Source organism: Micropterus salmoides, unplaced genomic scaffold, assembly GCF_014851395.1.
Source record: "Micropterus salmoides isolate LMB-PRFRI ecotype aquatic unplaced genomic scaffold, ASM1485139v1 Ms_hic_scaffold_20, whole genome shotgun sequence".
Classification (NCBI taxonomy): domain Eukaryota; kingdom Metazoa; phylum Chordata; class Actinopteri; order Centrarchiformes; family Centrarchidae; genus Micropterus; species Micropterus salmoides.
In genome coordinates this window covers 26,119,148-26,143,461 of record NW_024041151.1, presented here as the reverse complement: position 1 = coordinate 26,143,461, position 24,314 = coordinate 26,119,148, and the positions used below count along the sequence as shown (strand labels likewise).

Below are 24,314 nucleotides of genomic sequence, written 5' to 3'. Positions count from 1 at the left end.
TACTTAATGATTCCATAGAAAGAAATTGCGAGCGCAGATGACCCCGAGTCACGTGGTACCCCTGAGGCTGTCCACTTTTGAACAGTGTTTTGAAGACTAGGCTTGTTGTCCTCTGACTATTATGGGAGGACGTCACCTGAATGTATGTATTGAGCTGTCATTACTCTACACTCTCTAATCTGTGTGTACTTCATATTTGTGTATGCGTGTGGTCATGCAGGGTGCGGCGGCTCTGTCACTACGTGGTCAACCTACGCTACTTTGAAATGTGCATCCTGATGGTCATTACCATGAGCAGCATCGCTCTGGCAGCTGAGGACCCCGTCCAAGCCAACGCACCCCGCAACAACGTGAGTCAGACTGACTTCTAGACTTCATAAATAAACATCTGGAAATACACAACAAACACACTGGTTGGCGGACACATTGTCACACAGACCAGCATTTGCATTAAAATATGTATGCCCACACAAGCACACGAGGATTCACAAACACGTCTCGTTTTGGCTGACCGGCTGATTCATTGTGACTGATTAAGTCCTTCCTAATAGGGCTTGACAGTTTGCCCATATTGAAGAATAAATGGTAGGACACACAAAAACAAGCTGTTTTTGAGTCATTTTTGGTCAAATGCTGTCAATCTGACTTGAGAATTAATTAATAAAATGACAAAAGTGCTGTGTATCCAGTATGGAAAATAATTCTGTAGTTTTTATATCCTTCATCCTTTATCCTTTATATCCTCGTTAGACCGTGTAAGGAATAGGGAGGTAATACAAGCACACAGACATGATTTGAGTTTTTGCATTTTGACATACGAGCACAACTAATTCACATTCTAGTCAGGGGCACAGAGGGAATCTGAGGTGATGTTGCGCGTGTCAGTTTGCGCGTTGTTTATTCATGTGTGTGTGTTGTTGTGTGGGTGTTCGGGCAATGTGTGTTGGTGCAGGGAAGTGCAAAGCCGACAGAGCTTGAGATCTCTGACAGGGCAGAGGAACATGTTGTGCATATCTGGTCCATTCACACACACACACACACACACACACAGTTTTTGCACCCCTCCCCAAACTGAAAACATCTGTCACTGGATCTGTTGACGAGTCATCTCACAGGATAATTTCTTACACTCTGTGTTTGCAGGTTCTCAAATATCTGGATTATGTCTTTACTGGAGTCTTCACTTTTGAGATGGTGATAAAGGTGAGAAGGCTGTCTAAATGGAGGCTCGCTTTGATTTGAGCTCAAAACAGTTCAACAGGGTTTTGGTGATTTGTAGTTTAAAAAACCTCTAGGATTCTAGGTTGGCCTAAATGTGTTTGAAAATTATAACTTTTTTTTACATGTTTAGGTTACATAAACTATGGTTTCAACAACAATTCAATTAGGACTTCATATTGAGATATAGTTGTTTTCAACCACAATTTAGCTTGGCTTTATCTAGCTGTCTTTTGATCTGCAAATCATCAAATCTGTGTTTACTGGGAAGGCTAGCACACAGCAGAGAGCACTGGCATGCCACAGGCATTGCTAATTGGGTTTGAGTGATAACACTCTGTCCTATTTTCAAATACTTTGAATGAAAGCTCTGCATCACTGAAAAGGAATATTAAAACCAGAGGTCTTTTAAAGATTTCCTAAGAAGGAAGGAGATCAGAAAAGTTTCTAGAAGAGGCCTTAAAACAAAGAAACTGGTTGTATCTGTGCATGATCTCTATGATAAATTTTTTACTATTTATTCTGTGATTCAAGATGATTGACTTGGGACTGCTTCTCCACCCTGGCTCTTATTTCCGTGACTTGTGGAACATTCTGGACTTCATCGTGGTCAGCGGAGCTCTTGTAGCCTTTGCCTGCTCGTAAGTAACTTTTCCTTTATTCCTGCAGTGTTGCCGGTCACTTTCTCATCACAGCAGGGTTCTGAATATAATGTATTTCAAAGATTTCAAAGACAACAAGGTGAAACAACAGTTGTATTGTATTACAGTATTTTTAGCTGATGTTACCCTCTCTCCAGTATCCATCCCTGGAGCTGGCTGGCATCCTGACACACCGGGGCTATGTGTCCCTGCTCCTGTTTTTTGCTCTAACAAACAACTCCAATGTGTTCATCCAATTATTCCTCGCAAACTCGTAGGCTTTCGTACTGCCCGGGGTTATCTTGCTGACATGACTACGTCAAACCCATCTTTCATTGTTACATAAGCCAAACTGTGCATGGCTAATGGGCCATGCACAGTTTGGCTTATTGAAGTTTCAAGTCTTTTAGTTAAAAAGCTGTGTTTGTGCTAGAGCTACCTATTTTGTATTGTATTTTTTTTTAAAAACAAGAAAAAACAGAAAGCATAGGGGGAACTTTTCTCTGCCAGGTTCATTGTTTTTTATGTTTGTAAACCTTGCAAGGTATTATCAAGCTTATACGATGCCCACTCCAAAAGCTCCAGCAGCCATCTGTTTGAACTCCTCACAATTGTACCTTTGTGACTCCTCTCATGATTATTTTGAGCAGGAAAAACAGGCTATTTTCCCCGAAACGTACAATAATTACATCTTGACTACCTGCATTCATTATAAAGAGATGGTTTCTGCAGTTTAATATACCTCGCACACTGAGAGATTAAACTGACCAGATCTGTGTTAGTGTCCCGTTATACGCTTTTAACAGACACCTTCCAGTCAATCGGAAATAAATGTTAATCATAGAAACAGTACAAAGGGAGTTAATGAGCTCCTTGAAGCTTACTAACCTGCATCCTGGGTCTCTGGAGTAGGAAGGTGATTACAGATTATTTCAACCAGCGCTGTCAGTCTATTTCACATGTTGTCCTAAAAGTTTGTCCGGACTTTGTCACCTGTGTATTTTTCTTTGTACTGCTTTCTGTCACTCTGATTTCCTCTCTTTCGCCAGCTTTAGATTGGTGCGCCTCTCTGCCTTTTATCTGTTGCTGACTCTGTCTCTGTTCTCTCTCTTTCACTTTTTTTCCTTCCTTCTTTGTTTTTCTGGCGTGGATTCTTTCAGGAGCCTTATGGGGTAATGCCTGTGTATCTATCTGTGTGCATGTCTTCCTGTTTGTGTCTTCTGCTTTACTTCCTGTCCATCTTAGGCAGCTGTGTCATCTGCAGAGTTTATAGACGTGTCTGCAGCTGCCTTCCTCTCTCAGCTCAATGTTAGAAAAAGATGTCGTATTTTGTTATTTGCCATTCTTATCATCACCGCCACAGACACGATCAAAGATACTGGCATTTACTCAGTTTGGATTATGTAACTGTGTTTGTGTTACATCTGTATTTAGGTTACATACAGTAAGTGCAATTACCTGTTTTCCTTTTATCAGATACATTTTATGTTAGTAGGAACAATATACATAATGCACAGCGTGGCAGCACATCATACTGTACTGCCAGAGACAGCCTATTCAAAGGTATTCCAGATTTTTTTGAACACAAAGGATCTGAGTGCTGCTGTCCATAATAAGCACACAAATCAGAAGATGCTAATTGAAAACTCTTAAACAGAGTGCATAGGAAATAATAAGCGTTTCCTTTTCATGTTTATGAAGTACTTAAATTACAATAAAATTGCAGGATCAGGTCAGTAGCTGTCTTAACTGCTAATGTGCTGTTCATTTATAAACACAAATCACATACTAAGAGTATAATAGCACTATCCACTTCTACAGACTTAGTCCAGTATGCTGTGCCATAATATAGCTGGTAGAGCGAGACTCTCTCAGCGAGGGGTTATCAGATTCAACCACTTCCCCTTCGTCCTCCCACCCATGTTCACTTCCTGTCCATCATTTTGTCCCTCCTATCATCTCCCTCATCAACTCGCATTCATGGTATGTAAGCGTGTAACAGGCTACATTCACATTGCAAGGCTTACAGGATAACAACTTGGCTTGTTATAATAATATACTCGGTGTTGATCTGGGAATGCGTTGACATCGCTAAAAAGGCGTTCAGTCAGGTTCAAGAGGAAACAAGAAGAAACAAAGATGAAAAGAACAATAATTGTTGTAAAACCCTAACTGTTGTAAACATCCATCGCAGTTTAACGATGTATTTGCGGGAGCGCTCACTTTCAGTTTAACCTCCGAATAAAAAGATCAACACAATTTGGCCAATCTGTCGGATGTCTCGCTGCCCAGCCGACTCTTTTTTGACATGAAAGTTGTGGTTGCTAGAACCAGTTAAGGTCTTTCATGTTGATTGAAGAAATATGCAGATTTAACAGTTATGTCCATAAGTCAACTTACAACCATCTTTGAATCTGCTTTGATCTCATGGACAACTGTCGCCAATTTTTCTGCCCCTATTTTTGTGACATCCCCATTCTTAAAAAAGTTCTGTGTGACTCAGTTTCTTTCAACAACACCAGACAAGAGTTCTTCATGCGTCCAAACTGTTGGACCTGATCTGAAACAGACCTGTGGAAACCTACCCAGATCCGATATGCATAAATACATTTTAAAAAAGAATTAATTATCCAATCAATTTAATATCTCATTCATTAAAATAATAGTTATTCAGTAGCATGCTTTTTTTTTTTTACTACTTTACTGTCACTAAGTATGCCTGCATTCATTCAGATCCACATGAGATATTGACAGACACATGTAACAAGACCCCACCTGGCCCCATTAGACTTAGTATAATTTGGACCAATATGACTCGGTGTACCCACGAAGACCTCTACACTAGACCTATTTTAATAGCTGAAAAAAACCTGAAACATGGGCGGCAAAATCTCAGTTAGAGTGTATTGATTTACAGAAGCTAGTAAGACAGCATCTGGCCCCGAAGTGACTTCAGGCCTCTAATGCAGTATGTTACAGACAGGCCCATACTGTGTGAAAGTGGCCTAAATAAAGAAGTTTAATTGATTGTGGATTTATTTATTCTTTCTTTAAAAAGATCTGGTCACATATGATGGATAAAATCTGATTTGATTCTTTCAGCTGCAGTGTGAACGTAGTCATTCAGTAGATTGTTCTCATCAATGGTGTCCTCTCGTCTTTGCTTCTCTCAAACAGTCCATGGTGTCACGATATCCATCTTCAGTACACATAATCATTGTAATATTTTATCAGACTTGTCCATTGCTTTGCTCTTTCACAGGGTAATTAATTTAAGTGCTTCTATTTGTGTCTTGTCTTTGTTTTCTTTTCGTGTAGGCCCGAATAACGTCACTGTATCTTCATGTCTGTGTGATATCGGCTTAAAATGTTGATTTGGCTCTGTCTTTCTTTATATGCTTCTTTGCTCTATTTATGTGGGGTGGTGTTTGTGTATTGTGTGTGTATGCTTATCATTGCTTTTTCTCATCAGATCGCAGCAAAGCGTTGCCAGGTGGGAACTGTCCCCTATCTACTTTTTGCTTATTGACCCCTTCCCCCCACATGTGACACACAGAACCGCTCGTCTTGTCAAACTTTCCAAATAAACTTGCTGCCCTCCATCCCAAGTCGTTTGGGATATGATCACGATTTCCCTCGCTCCTTCCTGTCTTCCCTTTTTGAAAAATAACCTCCTGCCCCAATATTGGGACATCCGGACAACAGACAATATTGGGAACTCCACCTCATAGCTTTCAGAAGCCCAACATACAGCTGCTGACACACACTAGTAAGAATCTTTCCGCTTGCAAACTCAAGTGTAAATTTGTATCTAAGCTAAAAAGACCTTCATTCAGTCATTCAGTCACCTTCAGTCATTTCACCTTCATGGAAATCTCCATTAATCTTGACTAAAGTGGGTTTAACTGGTCGGATCACTAAGAGATTATACCCTGGATCTTGATACACGTCCCTGCCCTTCACCTACACCTCTCCTTCTTTATGCAGTGGACTTAGAGGGAGATCGATAAAGGATTACAGCTTCTCACGTGAATTCACCTCAAGTCGCTATTTCGTTGAAAAGCAGGTGTTCCTTTCAGCCTGTGCTGTCAGTGTATGTTTTTCCCCCATTAAAAAAACTACTGTATGTAAGGCTCATTTACATACAGTACAGATTTTCTTTAAGAAGGGGGTGACAATTTAAAACCACTAATTTCACCCTGATTTTATGTCCACATACTGTATATCCAGAAGATGTTTTTTTTAAATGCTCTTGCGGTAGGCTAATTGTATATTTTTCACGAAGCAGCTGGAAAATGCTGATCACCCCACTTTACAGTAAACAAGGTCCACTTGATTCGCTGACTGCTCAGAAAGTGCTCTGTGTAATAGAAAGTAAGGAGGAAAATGGGGAAAAATGCTAATAAGCTGCTGATTGTGCACCAGATCCCAAACTATTGAACCACATGAGTGTTTGTGGTGCAAATAGTATTTTTTAAATTTCAACCTAGCTTTTCAAAATAATCCCAAAGTACCGTAAAAATGAAAATAATGATCCTTAATTGTTTGTTACCATTGAACCAGAATGTATTCTCACATACATTATTCAAAATGTAATTGAATCCTCTGTAAAACGTGAAACTGCTGGAGGAGGAGAAGGCAGCCTATTGCAGCTTGTTTTGCTGAGGCAGTAAAGTGCTTCTGATTGGACGTCAGATCTTACATTCCAAAAACAGGAAATGCTCCAGACTTATGATGACTGAAGATGACCTCACATGCCTGGCTCCACACAACCTTGTACCCACACATTACATCTTCCTTGCCCACGGCGCTTCTGAAAGCTATTGGGAGACTGTTCTTGCCGTCTCAATGTGTTGAAGTCCTTGAATAGCGAGGACTGGCATTGACTTTGCAGATTGCATGCCAGGGTAACCAAGTCATCCAAGCATGAGAGCTGCATGCCATTTTATTAGACTTGAGAGTTTTCCATTGAGAAAGGAAAAGCCCCTGAGCCTAAAATGTATGGAACCATGCTTCTCTCCTGTTTGAGCTCCGACCTCGCAACACATGTTATAGATTTTTACATGATACAAGAAATAGATTTATTTCACTTTTCTAATTTTTCACCCAGTATAGGGTAAACAGCCACAACTTTAACAATTGGTTGTCATGGGTCCCCCTAAATACCGCCACTGGCTAACCAGGAGATTTTTAAATTAGTCTCTGCATTGACAGACTGATTCATGCATGTGTGAGTGTCTCAGTGTGTATGGCAAAGTTTAAAGCAAAGGGGGGACAGAGAGGAAGTGATTGGAGAAGGTGTTAAAAGGCATAAATTCAGAAGCATAATGATTTGTTTTACAGGTGACTTTGTTTTCAAATTATTTTCTAGAAAAACCTGATATGCACCTTCTTTTCATGGACAGGACTTTATAATTTGGTGCCAATCATAGGGGAACGGATGCTGTGTTCAGTAACTGTTTGAGTGTATAAGTAAAGAGCCATGAAATGACCAGAAGCAGTTAAATATTTCCAGGGGATTTTCTGGAAGGAACTGCAAAGGTCTTACTCAAAGGATTTATTTTGTAACCTAATATTCAGTGGCAATTGCAAACTTTATTCTCCATAGCGGATTTGCTGATTTGCATGTAGACTACATTACAAACGGACTATATTCGCTAAGCCCTGTCCCCTTTCTTTTGCTACGCCTTTTTAAAGCTTTCCATTCTGGCACAGCGCATATGCAGTTTACAGTGATAAATTCCATCCAAAGTTTGTAGTCATTTTTGGAACAGCGGGTCTTTGATTTCACACAAAGGTAAACAAAAGCAGGTGTCTCATTTCGTCACTGTGGACAGCAGAAATGACGACTCTCGCTAGGATTTTATCAGTAGCTGCATGCCCCAGGCAAAAAGCTAGCATCCAGTCCAGCTGATGGTCTGCTTAGAAGACATGAAAATAAAGGAGCGGCTGTATTAAACAGAACCTACAACCCTACATCATACAGCAATATAGTTAGATAATGAGATGCCCCTTCCAATGTTTAGCATGCTAACCTTTACAGCTTATGTTAGAGAGAAACAGTCTAATCCATCCTTACACTTTTGTATTTTTGGTTTTGGTAAGGTGACAAAAAAAAAGACATGAACCTCCAGAGACCTGTTAAACAAAATTTTACTGAAAGTGCTGTGATGAATGCCGCAAACACATTTGTGAAAGGCTGCATGTATTCTTATAATCTTTGTTTAACGGCCTGTGGGGGCATTGTTATCTTTTACAGTTGTTAACTTTTTACAGTTGAGAGTTGTTTTTGTCCCCTTGGGATGAAAACATCGGCTGTTTTGTAACTCTACCTCATGCTGGTGTAAGAAGCAGCGGGGCCTCTAGGGGCCACTAACAGAACCTTTAGACGTTTCTTTTCCCCTTAGTATGCTTGTGTCCTTCTCCACATTCTTCAAATTATTGCTATGCACACAGATATACAGACACACACACTCGCTTTCTACTTCTGAATTTTTGGAAGTCAAGAAGAAACAAACGTGAAACACTTTATCGAGAGTGACAACCACATTGTGTGTACGTGTGACTGATTAATTAAAAATCCCTCTCTCACTGCCCTTGGCCAATGTCAGTCTCTGAGTGAATGATGGCTCAGCTGTATGTTATTAGCATAACAGTTAGTTTTTAACCCCCCCCCCCCACCACACACACACACACACACACACACACACACACACACACACACACACACACCCACCTCCCACTTTGTGACCAGTTAACAAAACCTGCAGCGTCTGCAATGACTGACAGATGTGGTTCCTGCAAAGAAGCTGCTTCCTCAACAAGGGGCTGATTCTTTGTGCATTTACTCTAAAAAGTATGAAATCTTTGTATGTTTTCCTACAGAAACAGCATGTTAGCTTTGTGTGACTGTTGTATGTGAGATGTTGATGTTAGAGCCCGACCGATATGGGTTTATGGGGGCTGATGCCGATATTAAAGTGAAAAAGAGCCGATTTATGTGCCGATGTTTTGATTTTAAGAAAGAAGCCGTCTGTAAACAGAGAGTGAGAGAGAATAAGTATGTGTATTTCACTTTACACATAATATAATAACTTCAATTCACATATCGTTCATCCCTTTACCAGCACTCTTTAATTCTAACCAAAGCTACGTGAAACCATTTAACCACCATCGGTATAAATCATGCCGTCTAGGATACAGTGAGCTGCTGTTGAATGCATCTAATACTACAGGAATGTCAAGGAGGACCTGCAACTTTGAGATTTCATTTAACTAACATTATAACTGCAACAGCATTTCACATCTACAACATCACACAAAGAGGAGCTACAGGAAGCCGTGTTAGATTGTTGATCAGCTCATGTTTATTTACATGTCCGCTCTGGTTTAATCATTTCAGACACGCCGACTAACTGCAGACAGGCAGCTCGCAGATATATTTAGAATACGTCTAAATATCACAAACTATAGGCTCATTAATGTTAGCGCTCCTCCACTGATAAACAGGGCATCACTTTTGTGGCTAATTTAGTAACGGGCAGCGTTAGCTGCTGTAATGTTACGTGATTTTAGAGAATATTTAGAAGTGATGAACTAGGAACAAATGTGAACCGTTCGCTAGAACTGCCACACCGTTTGAAATAAATGTACAGTTACGTCTGTCCAGCATCGTAACTTTCAACACCCAACTACTGTAACATTAAACCGCTATGAGCTGATATGAAGCCTATGGCAGTGAAAAGCGGGAGGGTTAGCAAGTCATGAATGTTTTCAGGAGAGAAGTGACTGGGTCTGTTTTTATTATAATAATTAAAGTCGTGTAATTAACGTGACAAAAGACCGACTCACTGCTCACACAGCCCTCTGCATGTTTCTAAATACTACAGTAAGCTCCTGTGAACTCCGGTCAGCTTATTGTTTTCTTCTGTGGTTTTTGTGGTGAGGCAGTGTAGTTAACAGGGCAGCTGCAGCTGGTCGCCCTCTGGTGGGCAAACTATGCAACACCCATAACATGAGTGAAGGATCTAACTCTAGGATTCTTTTTTAATAGTCATAAATCTGCTGTTATAAACGGCCAAGGCCGATTAAATGCAATTAGCTCGTATCGGCCGATAATATAGGCCGGCCGATATAGCGGTCGGGCTATATTTACCAACCTTGAGACCCCTATAATTGGGAGCTGGGGGAGGGTCTTCTAAGTCAGGTGCATGCCAGCAAACGTTTGGTGTTGCTGTATAGATGTCAGCGTGGAAATAGTAGAGAGAGAGTTGCTGTAGGGCTTATACACGCTGTACAGTTCAAGAAACAGGTTGTAGCAGGTTGGAGAGAGCAATGAAAATAAAGTATTTGCAGTAAACTGATTGTATCTTACAAAATAAAGAGACAGAAGGACTGCAAGAAAGAAAGGATGGGAAGTGGCAAGAAAGAACGAAAGAAGGAAGGAAGGCAGGAAAAAAGGAAGGAAAGTGAAGGAAGAAGAAAGAAAAAGTGGAAGGAAGGAAGGAGGGAAAGTAATAGAGGAATAATATACAATATAATACTTATATGTACATGTAATAGTTAATAATACATACAAATAAACAATCATGGGAGGAATAAAAACAAGTAAATATTAGTGACATTTCATGAGCTTAACCTGTAACTATAGTCATCAAACGAGTGTTAATATGATAAAAAGGATTCTATTTCCTATTTCTCCGATTTCTGTTTATCCTACGAAATGTAGTATTAATTGTGAAGGAGCAACATCAAACTTAATTACAGTACCTGAGAAAAAGTACTGTGGTTACTCCGGACAAATCTCTCTAATAATCTAATACTTCTCTATTGTTGCATGTTTCTGTAGGATAGCATTATGAACTCACATGCATGTACTCTACTAACAGAATATAACCAGGTATTTTTCTGTGTACACACAATATACCTGATGCACTACAATCAGCTCTTGTTACTGAAGGATGGGATCATTATCAGTTACATTACATGACCTAGACTAACTGTACTCTCAATGTGCACAGGGGGACGAAAGGCAAGGACATCAACACCATCAAGTCCCTGAGGGTCCTCAGAGTTCTGCGGCCGCTCAAGACCATTAAACGGCTGCCCAAGCTGAAGGTACTGTAATCCAATCTGTCATCCACCCAGTCCATTTTGAGAAAAACAGGGAGCAGCTGGGGCCCCAGCCGGTGTCAGTCACCAACACTATCACAAGTCAAATGAATTTAAAGTACACTAAGGAGGAATGGATCTCTCTGATATCTAAATCTTTTATCTCTAACTTAAGATGAAAGATCTGAGCTGTTTGACCTTTGGGACATTCTGGGCTGGGAGAGGAAGCGATTTTACTGAAGTAGTTGTTTGCAATGAGCCTTATTGATAGCCTGTATTCCCCAGAATATACACTCCTCGACAAGGTATAGGCACAGATACAAGGGGTAGAAAGAAATCATTTAGAAACTGTGTTATGAGCATCAAATAGTCACAAAGGTTTGTAAAGCGGCACTGAAAGGTTTGTACCTGCTCCTTTGTTTAGGATAACTGCTGTAGTTAGCATGGATTCACAACGGTTACAATGAATTTCAATTCAAAGCAGAGTCAGAGCGGTAAACGGTTTCAAATTATCCATAGAGGCTTCTCAACCTTCTCAAAACATGGCAGAATATGGTTAAAAAGAAACCTTCTGTTTGTTTGTAGCTTAATTAGCTGTTTATCTTTGTAGCATCCCGCTATGTTTGCTAATGGTGGTCATGAACGCCAACAGATAGCCAGAAATTGTGTGTTCTTTCGTTCTGGGGCAACAATGAGTGTTTGGAACTTAGTTACGCATAGACAGTGGAGAAGGAGAGTATACTTAAGCAATAGCTCACAGCAGTTGGTAATTTTTGAAAAAGTGTGTACAGTGCAGAATCTGCATTAATTGTGACCCTCAACTGTTTCCTCTAATGGAGAAATGACAGCTTCCCTCTGGTGCATGAAGGCAACAAATCATCCAAAAGTAATGGATCTGACAAAAGATGAAAGATGTGATTGCAGTAATAGAAGTGAGATGATTGAGACAGATCAGAGCTGGCAGAAAGACGCTCATCCACAACTCTTCTTGGATGCTTGGACAGAGTGGTTTGACAGGCAGGCTGGTAGAGGAGGGGATAAATATGCTCTGTCCTCACGTTGGAGACAAAAGCCTCGATGGCGATCATTCATGCAGCAGCATATTCATTGGTTAGATTGCATACATGTCAGGAGAGATAGACAAAGCACTCCATCTCACAGAGAGATCACAGCACAAGCTGACAGAAGAAAATAGCCGGAGAGAGAGAGAGTGACAGGCAGGGAGACACAAAGACGGACTTCATGCAAAGGTGTGTTCATGTACTCAGCAAGCATTGATTTTGTAGTTTGCCAGTCATAGATGTCTAGAAAACAGTGCTGAATTTGGGTGAAAGGTTTGTTTTTTGACATCTAGGTTAGTTAGCACCATTGTTTTAGTAGCAAGTGGTCTCTGGTGACATAGTCATACACTTTTATTCAATCATGCAACCCAACCTCTGCACTGAAAGGCTTTGTGGCAGTTTTTCAGGGTGTAACATTTAGGAGGATCTATTGACAGAAATGCAACGTAATACCCATAACTATGTTGTCAGTGCCCCACGACCCTGTAAGCAGGATAAGCGGTTGACAATGGATGGATGGATGGATGTTGTCAGTGGTGTATAGAAACCTTACGTAACGAACCGTAATGTTTTTATTACCTTAGAATGACGCATTTCCATTTACATACACTTACATGAAATGTTTCTACAGTAGCCCAGATGGACAAACTACTCTACAGTGTTTCATCACTACATTGAATATGTACAAGAAGGAGGAGGAAGGAGAAGAAGAACAAGTAACGTCAGTACTACCAGTTGTAGTAGTCAATTGGTTTATTAAAAATAAGAAAAGAAGAGTAATTTGGACAAACGGAGGACCACACCATACACCGAAGTCAGAAGAATGACATCACAACTCAGGAAATGGGACCATCCGAGGAGCACATAAATGCACCATGAACCACTGGTTGCAATTCACAACCCTCACCACTAGATGCCACTAAAACTTACACACTGAACCTTTAACAGGGCCATGCTTCTTACGCTGTTGCTTCTATGGCTGTTTCTCACTACCAAGTTCGCCAAGTTCGGACTTCTGTACTTTAAAGCTCAGACTTGCCAAGTTTGGCTCAGGAGTACAAACTCCCAGGAATGGGAGCACGTAGTCTGTCATTCAGCAATTGGAACAGCAGCGGACTTGATGACGGCCGGACCCGTTAGTGGGCGGGACCTCACATCTCCGAAAACGTCGTAGCAATTTTTTAAATCAGCTGTCTTGAGAAATCAACCACATATTTGGAGTTTAAACAACCATATTCCCGCATAAAAACTCTTAGAACTACTGTATACTACAGCAGTATTATAAGTTACAGTTGTGAGTTTTCTCCTCCGACATTTCCGATTTTTTGGCGGCAAAATGCATTCTGGGATATCTGGCTATCCGAAGTCCACACAAGTCACCACCGATGCAGGCTCGGTAAAACAGGCGGAGCGAGAACACATCCGGGTATTTGACTGTACTTGGCTTGATGCGGACTTTTGAATTGGAACAGTACTTTGGCTGCGACTGATGACCTTTCACAAGTCCACAAGAACACAAGTACAGACAAGAACGCAGAAACAGCTCATGACAAAACAATCTATTCTTCTAATTGCACCGCCACAAGAGATGAATTTGCAGGAAAATACATAGCTCGCTTTAACTGTATGTTTGTTCTGGTGAGGACAGTCTCAATTTGACCTGCACATGACCATAATCAGGTTTAGGGGGTTGGTGCAAAGTGTGCTTTTGGGAAATGTTTAATTACCCTACAGTTAACTGGTACAGCTTTCTCAGTCAGGGACAAAGCTTTTTAATCAAGTAACCAGGTTTACCCTAAGCATGCTGCACTTTGGGTAGTAGTTTGGCTCTATATCTATCTAGATCTTTTAAGAGATTACATAAGTATTTTCATCTGAATTTTATGTTCCAGTACTTTCCAAAACATTTCTGTTCACCACAATTTACAGTAAATAGTGTTCTCTCTTGGCAAGGAAAGCTCAAAATACACTTCATGTTATAGAAAGAGAGAGGGAAGGTCCAGAGCAAGATGACAATCAGGTTAGTGACTTTATCCTGTCAGTTTCTCTCTTTACAAAGACAAGTGTTGCAGTATGAGAGTCCTACCTGAAGAGAGGCTGTGAAGTCTTCTTGTTAAGCGATACGAGAACCACATACATTATTTATCAAATTGGGTCGGACTTGATGAATTTAGCACGAGGATACACATGTGACAACGTCCAGATTTCAAAATGAGGTGTCTATATAGTATGGAAATAAGATAAATTGGATTATATTCACAGAAATTTTTACAATTGTCCATTAAAAGGAAAAAACAAAACAACAATAAAATGTTAGGGAAATTACTCTATTTTCTGTTCTTTGATTTAGGGTTGCTGGAAATAAATTTGCAGACTTTTGTTGCTGTTTCATCACCATTTATAGCTATACAATGGGTTTTTGATTAAATGATGATTAGATTAGAGCTCAACATTGTTTACAGGAGTGCAAAGTTCTTCATAGATTGCCTCTTAATTTTGCACCAAATTAATGCATTTAACTTTAAAATGTACAAAATTTTATTCCAGGAGGCCTGCCCCTGGAACCCCCAAGAGACCCACTATAGTCTCTTAAAATCCTGTGGGAAACACTGCGTAATTCATTCAAATTAATTTGGATGCAAAACAAATCAAATAACATAAGAATGTGTGGCCAGAGGTGTCCACAGTGTTTACAATTTCTCTTTGAATAATAAAACAAATAATGTTGAGCTTCTTGTAATAGAGTTAATGTATATCTGCTAAAAACGAGATATACTTGATTACCTTACATTTATTGATGTATGTGTGTGTGTGTGTGTGTATCTTGCAGGCGGTGTTCGACTGTGTTGTAAACTCTTTGAAGAACGTCCTTAACATCCTCATCGTCTATATGCTCTTCATGTTCATCTTCGCTGTTATCGCTGTGCAGCTCTTTAAGGGCAAATTCTTCTACTGCACCGACGAATCCAAGGGTCTTGAGAAAGACTGCAGGTACATCAACCGGGCTTACCCTTCTTCATGCCTGAATGTCTTCTTAATGAAACTTTATTTTCAAAATGTTTTAAATCATCTGTTAAGGTAACTTTTTACTGTGAGTCTCCCATCATATCGTTGTATTTAGCCGTTGCCATTTAGTGAAATGATTTTAAACAGAAATTCTCAGTTGGATTTTTTTCTCTTCTACTTTGATGATCTAGTTTTGTCTCTTTCTCCTCTTTTGAACACATCTCTTTTCAACTGATTCTGCCTCTCCCCTCATTTCTCTCTCAGGGGTCAGTTTCTAGACTATGACAGGGATGACGTGGAAGCTCAGCCCAGAGAGTGGAAGAAGTATGAGTTCCACTATGATAACGTTCTCTGGGCCTTCCTTACGCTCTTCACTGTCTCCACCGGAGAGGGCTGGCCATTGTAAGTCAGAATATCCTCCAAATCACTTCATTTGTGTAGCACCTCTCATACTGCCACCTAAAGTCAGCTGTGCACACAATGCTTTACATGCTGAATGTGGAACACCAGGTGGCTGATGGTACAGCGCAGATTAAATCCAACTCCCAGGCTTAATTACTGTGCCTTCTCTAAAGATGCAATCAAGGCTCATTGCATACATGGCTTCAGTCTGCCATTCTGCGCCCGAGCTAAAGTACCACAGGCAGATTTATCATACTCACCATCTCTATCAAGGACTGTTGATGGCTGCTTGCATATTTAACTATAAATGAATAGTAAATTGTTGAACTGACTAAGCCTGTCATATATCACAAGTGGCTGAACAAATAGTGACAGCACACTAACTGGCAAATAAAAGCAATGGTACACCCCTAGAGACGAAAGTTACAACTGTGTATTACTTTTCTGTAATCAGAGTCAAGCATTCTAATTAAAGCTAACAAGTTCATTAGCCAACTAAGAAAAACCTAAAGATACTTAGATGCTCAAGTAAAATAAACAACAACAATATGAAGTGTGTGCTTTTTGAGGAGCTGATGTGACTGGACATGATTTATACCAGCTCCCTACACACCCACTGAGAATTTATGATTATAGGTTCCTTGTAATCGCACTCTTTTTTTAAGTGTGCCTCTGGCAATGAACCTAGGTCCAGTGTCCACCTTGATGCCGGCTGCGCATCATGTGGGATGGATGTTGATGGGAAATATTCCCATGTTTATGCGGCCATTTAGGGCATGGGGCAATTTTTTCCATTAAAGGTAGGTTGTAGTACCTGGAATGACACAATTTGGCTGAAGTGAGGCAAAAGAAAATTACTTTATTAATAATCAATGAATCACTCACACGCATTTTTGCTCCAAAAAATAACTAAATGTTTGATGGTTCCAGGTTTTCAAATGTGACAGTGCTTGCTTTCCTTGGTCATACGATAAAGTTATTGTTGGCTGGACAAAATAAGCTATTTGAAGTTGTCACCTTGCATTTTTCCCTGTTGTCTAATGTTTTATAGACCAAAAAATTAATCCATTAATCAAGAAAATAATCAGTAGTTGAATTCCAACTCTGAAAGTTGGGCGAGGGGACATAGAGTCTGTGGTGAAGGGGCCTGACAAATGTTGTTTGAATGTCCTGTCAGTTCATCTTTTTCCTTCTTTTCAGGGTCCTGAAGCACTCCGTGGATGCCACTTATGAGGACCAGGGCCCCAGTCCCGGCTTCCGCATGGAGACATCCATCTTTTATGTGGTCTACTTTGTGGTGTTTCCCTTCTTCTTTGTCAACATATTTGTGGCTTTGATCATCATCACCTTCCAGGAGCAGGGGGACAAGGCCATGTCAGAGTGCAGTCTGGAGAAGAATGAGGTGTGAAAGTGGTGGAAAGTGATGCACTTGCTTGGTTTTTCCCCAGGGAAACAATGACCCCCCTCCCTACTACATGCAACAAAAACACATGCTGATTATTCCCTGCAGAAGTACTTGTTTCTGAAGATGTTTGTCTCTTGCAGCACAAATGTTTTCTTCATTAGGAATTTAGAGCACATGCTGATCTGCTTCTAAACATTGCTTCCAGACAAATTGGATCTAACATGACTTACAATTCCCTCAAACAGAACAAAGTACTTAAAAAATAAAGCAGTGGGGTTTATCTTCTCTGCTCTCTTTATCTCCACTTCTTAGAGTCTGTTAAGTATTGGCAAGTGATCAGAGAGCCTCAATATTACGCAAAAGCTCAGAAAAATCCTCCAGCTGTCTTTCGTGTTTTTTAAAAATTTGATTTCCCAGCATTTTTCTCTTCTGTCTGATGAAAGGTGTGAAGCTCCTTTATCAGAGGGCATTAATTCACGCTCTGGTTGTGTTTGGTCTTTTCATCAAACAGAGGGCTTGTATTGACTTTGCCATCAATGCCAAGCCGCTAACGAGATACATGCCGGAGAACAAGCAGTCATTCCAGTACAAGATGTGGAAATTTGTGGTGTCGCCTCCGTTCGAGTACGCCATCATGACTTTAATCGCCCTCAACACAGTCGTGCTGATGATGAAGGTCAGTGATTCCTCTTGCTAACAAGGCAAAGCCCCAATTCCTCTCACATACCTGAACTGACTCAGTGATACGTATCTAGCTCCCAATATGATACAGAACATTAATGAAATAATAAAAAGGATTGCAGAAGCTGATTGCATAAATCTGTACGTTTGATAATTTAGATCTTAAGACAGAGATGCAATTACAGCAACAACGCTGGTCCGGCCTTATGACACTGTCAAAAATTAGAAATCACCAGCACACCCCAACCTCTGCCAAATAGTGCTTGCTGCTATCAAAGTGAAGTGCTCGTGTCTTGGCAGTTCCTTTACTCATCTCCTCTGAAGGGAAAATCTCTGAGGGAATAAAATCGACAGTTTGGGAAAGGCAGGCTGGTGCCAGAGAGGAGCTCTTTTCGCCTGGTATTTGTGGTTTCATTTACATAATCTAACACATTTCTAATTTGCGTCTCTGTCAGATTGTGAGCATAAAATCTGAAAAATTATTTCAGTAAACATTTTGAAAGGCTTAACGTCTTAAATAAATTAAAACTCACAGTAACTATATGAGAGAAAGTTGCAGTGATGTGTCAAAACCAGCAGAAGTAGCCTAACTGCTAAAAACTCAGGCATTCATACATTTAGCTAAAGAAAGATTAATGAAAATACAAAGTCAGTGACGGGAAAGCAGTCTTCTTAGCAAGTTGTTTTCGTGGAAAGAAATGTAATGTTAGACAAGTGTCTAGTACCAAAAGAAACAACAAAGGTTTGACTTCCATTCAAGTCAATACAATCCATGGAAAAGCAAAGATTGCACAAGTTTCTTGCTTGCTTGCCCACTGGACTGCTGCTTCATCAGTGCATTCAGTGCTTCCCCTGGTGGCCAGAAGTTATATTACCACAAAATTCAAATTGCATCAAAAATGCATCAAAAGTTGAAACTGCTTACAGTGATCAACTGCTTATATGGATCAAAAAGCTTGGGACAGAATCACTCCTATACAAATGCTGTTTAAATAATTTGCTCATAGTAATCAAGAAGTCTGCTTACAGTGTTCCTTTTGGGTTTTTTCATACATGGCAACATATGGGAGGAAAAAGTTGAATATTTTATGAAAGAGTTTATTTTCAAACTGTGCCACTAGTTCAGCATTGAAATCCTACAGTTTATTTTCAGCCCTCTTAAAAATGTAGAAATGCACCAAAACCACAGCCACATTGTGGCATAGTAGCCTATTTGCACTACTGACGGTACTGTATTTGTAATTTGAAAAGCATTTAAACCAGCTGTACTGTATTTCAAAATGGCACACTGCCCATTTCATTACTTTATATTCATGTAATAAATATACCTATGTCAATTAGCTGGCGATCTGCATAAGAAATAAAGACAAAGAAAAAATAATTTACAATAATCACCTGCTTTTAGTGATCAAGCAATACATTTTTTCCACTATCATACAATTTGAATCATACATTCAACTTTCTCCTCTAAACAAATTTGATAAATAAAGTGACAGAAATGATTCCCTCTGATAGCCCTCTACAAACACACATGCACAGATCATTTCAGCGTAACAGTCACCTGCCATTATCACAGAGCAAGACACAGCGCCTGATGAAACTTGAGAGGATTAAAATGTATGTATGCAGCTGGGATTGACAAATACACATCCACCTATTAAACATCTTGCTTGAGTGCGTCTGAGCAATCAAAAATAATTGGTCTGCAGTGCTTCTTGTTTGCATCTAACTATCTTTTGTATATCTGATCCGCTCAAGAGTTGGCTAACTGTAGAGTAAACGGGGTAAAGGATGCAGATTTTTCACATCTCTTCTCTCAAATCTTTCACCAAATATAATCATGTTTTGCTTTCTGTCCTCAGTTCTACGGAGCTCCAGACCTGTACGAGTCCATGCTGAAATACTTAAACATCGTTTTCACAGCCCTCTTCACACTGGAGTGCTTCCTCAAGATTATTGCCTTCGGTCCACTGGTGAGCTGTCAAGACCATATGCTGCGCTGTTCTCTGTGAACGCTAGACAATTATTCATTGTTGGAGTTTTGTTTTTGTGTTTACACACATGAGGGAAAATCCTTCTTTGGTTATGGAAATCAGCCAAAAGAATCAGGGTGGTTCTGCTTCGAACTGCCCTCACTGTGCATGAAGTGCTCAGTTAATTAAATGTTAGTTAGTTTGACATTTAGACACTAATATGGTGTCTCCAATGAAGAAACGGATACAGTCCCACTGAGCGAAACATGGAAGGACGTTTTAAGAATCGTGATTTTTGTTTGCGCAAAAGTACATAAAAGGTCTAGTGGATGACGGATGACATGTCACAAAGCAGTAAATTCAGGAATGAGGAGAGTAAACTCGCAAACAAAAAAGAAAACATGAATGGAAGCATGCACGAAAAGAATAAATCACCCCCAACATGGGGCCGTCTTGCCTGCAGCGAGGCATTTCATCTCTGGCTCCGTTCCATTTACGAGGCCCATTTATTAAATAGCTTTTCTCACACACCACTTGCCTCCACCTGTTTAGCTGTGAAGCCCAGACGGATAGGCTCACATCTGCTGGTATAAACACTCGGCTGCTGCATCTCTTTAGACTGCAGCTGAGGGCCTGGCAACAGCTTTTGGCCTGAGGAACTGGATGATTGACCAGTCTGGGGGATCCAGGCTGCAGGCATCAGCTCAGCAGGTTACACAGGGGAGTGTGTCAGCATTTGTGTGCATTGGATATGCACATAAAGATTTGTGTGCCCAAGGGGATGTCTATATTTTTTGTGTGTTGTTACGACCCAGCTCGCTAAGTTAGGGTAGCAACAAGTGATTGGGATAGAAATGAGGTGGAATAGGACAACTGAAATGTTTCGGTTAAAGTCAAAGGTTTTAATTAACGAGCTCACACAAGAAAATACAACAAAAAGTGGCTATATAGGTGCTGACAAAAACACAAAATGAAACAAAAGAGGGTCTTGTCCAGAGACAGTTACTCAGCTCCTAAAACACACACCAAGGAACAAAAGGAGGTCAGCACCTATATGCTTACAAAAGTGCAAAGTAAACAAACAAGCAGTTATTCTGCAGTGTAGAATACCCAAACAAAAGAGTGCCCTATGTGATTTACAATGATTCAAAACTACTGTCTGAAGCCACTCATACAGACAATATCAAGAAATACAAACACTCTAAATACTCACTAAACTAACAGTGTATGCAAACAACAGCAAGATAGTGGACACACAAGCTATTTATAATTCTGCTGGCGTTGATTGAAGAGTCCTGATTGGTAGGTTCGGTCAGATCACAGCCACACCAATCACAGATGCCAGCGGACAGCGAACAGGAAGTAGGTGGTCTCAGCTCCAGAGGTTAATCGAAAATGCCTGCATGAAAAGGCAGAACCAGGGCAATAGAGCTGCAACAATTGGTCGATTAACAAGTAGTTTTATCAATTTATTTTTAAAGTGGATTCATCCCTGAGGTCATTTTTTAGGAAAAAATGTTTTATATCTATGTCAGTTGAGTATCTGTGGATTTTGGACTGATGGATGAATAACAAGACATTTGAAGAAGTCACATTGGACTTACCAAAGTAACAAAGTGATATATATATATAATTGCAGAAAATGGTTTTAGCACCAGTTTGAACAGTTACCCCATTCTGTTCTCCCAGAATTGTACCAAAGAAGCTGAACATTTTAAAGTTTGAATGAACAGCCCTTCTCTCTGTGCCATCTTTGTCTTTTTAGAACTACCTGAAAGCAGCCTGGAATGTGTTTGACTTTGTGACTGTGCTTGGAAGCATCACAGACATCTTGGCCACAGAGATTAAGGTAAGAGCTGTAGCCATCATGGGCTCCTCTGAGTGCCATTACACCTGTCCTTTTAAGGGTGACATCAAGATTCAGTGCGTGCTCGCAGCTGCTGCAGCAGTCGCACCATGATAGGGCAGCATGCTGTGAGTCTGTAAGTCATTCAGAGCCAGTAGTTTACTTATGTAGGTAATATTATTTATATTAGGTTTGCAAGTAATGCTTATTTTTCAACAGCTGTTTGTCTTTCCATAGTTCTTTTGATAGTTTATAAACACATTCTCACTCCCAACTCATCACATATGGATGTTTGGTCAAGACCTCTTGGAGTCGCTTTTTAGATTTTCAAAATATAACTAGTGGTTAACGTTTTGAAACGGCTTGTGGTTAATGTGGTTAATGTGGTGAATGTCGCAGTTTGTCGCAGTGTAACTTATGTACATTAAGAAACTACTTTCATAACTTACATAGCTTATGTAACATATGTAACCTATGCAAATTTACTAAAAGCAGGAAACGAATACCGGTCTCCTGGCCAAAAGTCCGGTTTCTGGCCACCCATGCACCCCAACCACCTCCTTACTCTGACTTTTCTATTTATATCCTAAACCGTCTTTTAGTGTTCATAAATGACACTACAGGGCTTCCCCCAGTGCATTGAAGTATGACGCTAAGGGGCTTCCCAGTGCATTACAAACTGACGCCTTGGGGTCTTGACCATGTATCACAATGTGACAACTTGTACTAGTTTTTTTTTGACCAACAGCTAAAAACTCAAAGATGTTCTATAGACAACGATTGAAACACTGATTGTTGAAATTGTTGCAATTGACAACAATTAATTGACTGATTGTTTCAGAACTAATTAAAATAAATTTTATTTTTTGCCTTTTTTTCAAACATTAGAAATCTGAACAAACAACTTAGGCTCCGAAATCATGAATGCAAAAGTCATGCATTGCTTTGCTCTCACAGTCTCAGTCCTCGAATCAAAAGCTCCGCCAAGAAGACTGCGAGCACAAAAAAATGAAATCATGAAAATCAATTAAAAAAACTAAAATGAAAATGAATACATAACGCAAAGGCAGCTTCATGGTAATGGGAGGAGTGATGCTGCTGTTACAGTTGGGAGCATTTAGTTTCCTCCTACGGGAAAAATGAACAAACTTATTTGATTGTGGCGATGGAGGGCTGAGGCAGAGAGACTGTTGCTATCTGTGTTGCAAAGTCAGTCTCGCTCTTTGTGTGACTTTCTTTTCATGCGATCATTAGTTTTCTTTTTTGTCTCTTCTCTGTTTCGCTTTCCTCCTCTGTTATTTTTTCTTCTGCTTTGTCTCTCCTGGTGCCTGTGCCCTCACTCTGCCCCTTCTGTCACATCTGACACCTCTAGATGGTAAGTGGCTTTTCTTGTTGGCCGCTGATTTTGCCAATTCCCCCATCAGTGTGTGTTGTTCTCTCCCACAGTCGGCGTTTAAAGTGTCTACCTACTGAATCCCGAATGTGACATGATATAAAAGAAAGAGACCTATTACACTGTTAGAAATGTGTGTTTTAACAGCGACACAATCATCTTGAGCAATTTCAGTTGCATAAGATCTGCCTTTAAAATGTGCACTGCAAAAACATTCACCTTAACAAGTCGTTTAGTCTCATAATAAGCCAGTGCAGTTTATTTGGTTTGCAACAAAATCTTGAACTAAGACAAGATCAGTGAACTGGCATAAAAAAATTACTTGATTCCACAAAATCCTTGGAATTGGCTGGTTTGTATTGTAAAAATGATCTCCTAACAGTGTAAATCTTGTTAAGACTGACATTTTTTTACAAAACAAGTAGCTACTTGTAACTAATACCCATCTATGTTTATTAAACATTTAAAGGAAAGAGAATACTGAAAATACTGTAGTGATCCGACCCTTGATATATGTGCTGCGTGGATTTCGGGAACCAAGTCTGTTGTTTTGACTTATGCTTGACATTTTTACCATGTTGTAAATTTGTATTAAACCCACTTTGATTTGTTATGCAGAAAATGATATGAGATTAATTCAAAGGGAGACTATGTAACTTTAGCTGAACAGTGGCCACTGTGACCACAAGTGTAGTTAACCCTAGCACAGGAAAGTCATAAATTATCAGTTATATTACCTCCACATCAATGCCTAAAGTTACAAACATTATTATCCACCATAAGCTGCCTCATGCCAGACCTAGAGTTACCATAGTATGGCTTTATATCCTTTCCTTTCATCCTGGCTACATTATAATACATCACAGAGTCTCTGCTTTCTCTCCCAGGACAAGATGATCAACCTGAGTTTTCTGAGGCTGTTCAGAGCTGCTCGTCTCATTAAGTTGCTGCGGCAGGGCTACACCATCCGCATCCTGCTATGGACCTTCGTTCAGTCCTTCAAGGTGAGTATACACACTCACTCGCAGACTAACAGTAAATGCCTCTGGACACACGTGTAAGTCATGTAAGTAAAAAGAGATTTTTGTAGCACATTTCAAAACAAAACTTGCAAAGCGCTTTACAGATGGGGGCTGACAGGGGAGAAAGTGAATAAGAATGTAGATTTATTCAGGATTTTAGCATTGAGTTTGTCAATCAGATTGATTTATAGCTGAATAAAAGGATATCACACAATATACAAACAGTGCAATAGTGGGTTCAAAAGCAGGCAGAGGCCCGTTACAATCAAACTAAATTGCTCTCTGCAGACAGCAGTTCGGATTTTCACACAGTGCCGGTTTGCTCTCTATATCCCCTGGGACAAGTTGAGTTAAATGTGGAGCGCTGGGCTGCAGTCGAGGGAATTTATAGCAGGTTTAATGTCAGTAGTGAGAGCTTTTAAGCCCAATGAAAATGGACAGTATCTACAGAGTGTTAAAAGGTGGCTATTTAATTACAACAAATGTTCGCCTCCTCCTTGCAGCGATATAAATGGCTGCTTAAAAGAATCGACCCTGCAGGTCAGGTTGACTGCT

General features: G+C 40.1%; 1 protein-coding gene across 3 annotated transcripts in view; it reads left to right on the top strand.

Annotated features, from left to right (window-relative positions):
• Positions 1-24,314, top strand: part of cacna1bb (calcium channel, voltage-dependent, N type, alpha 1B subunit, b) — a 175,232-nt gene that overhangs the window by 119,886 nt on the left and 31,032 nt on the right. For 2 of the 3 annotated variants that reach the window (XM_038733868.1, XM_038733867.1), the window contains exons 25-35: positions 221-350; positions 1,144-1,203; positions 1,753-1,859; positions 10,880-10,976; positions 14,862-15,022; positions 15,302-15,439; positions 16,640-16,841; positions 17,356-17,520; positions 19,388-19,498; positions 21,264-21,347; positions 23,625-23,741. In XM_038733868.1, the coding sequence (XP_038589796.1) occupies positions 221-350; positions 1,144-1,203; positions 1,753-1,859; positions 10,880-10,976; positions 14,862-15,022; positions 15,302-15,439; positions 16,640-16,841; positions 17,356-17,520; positions 19,388-19,498; positions 21,264-21,347; positions 23,625-23,741 (1,372 nt within the window). Of the gene's footprint in view, positions 1-220; positions 351-1,143; positions 1,204-1,752; positions 1,860-10,879; positions 10,977-14,861; positions 15,023-15,301; positions 15,440-16,639; positions 16,842-17,355; positions 17,521-19,387; positions 19,499-21,263; positions 21,348-22,716; positions 22,720-23,624; positions 23,742-24,314 lie in introns of all 3 variants that reach the window. The other variant, XM_038733866.1, reaches the window with a different exon arrangement.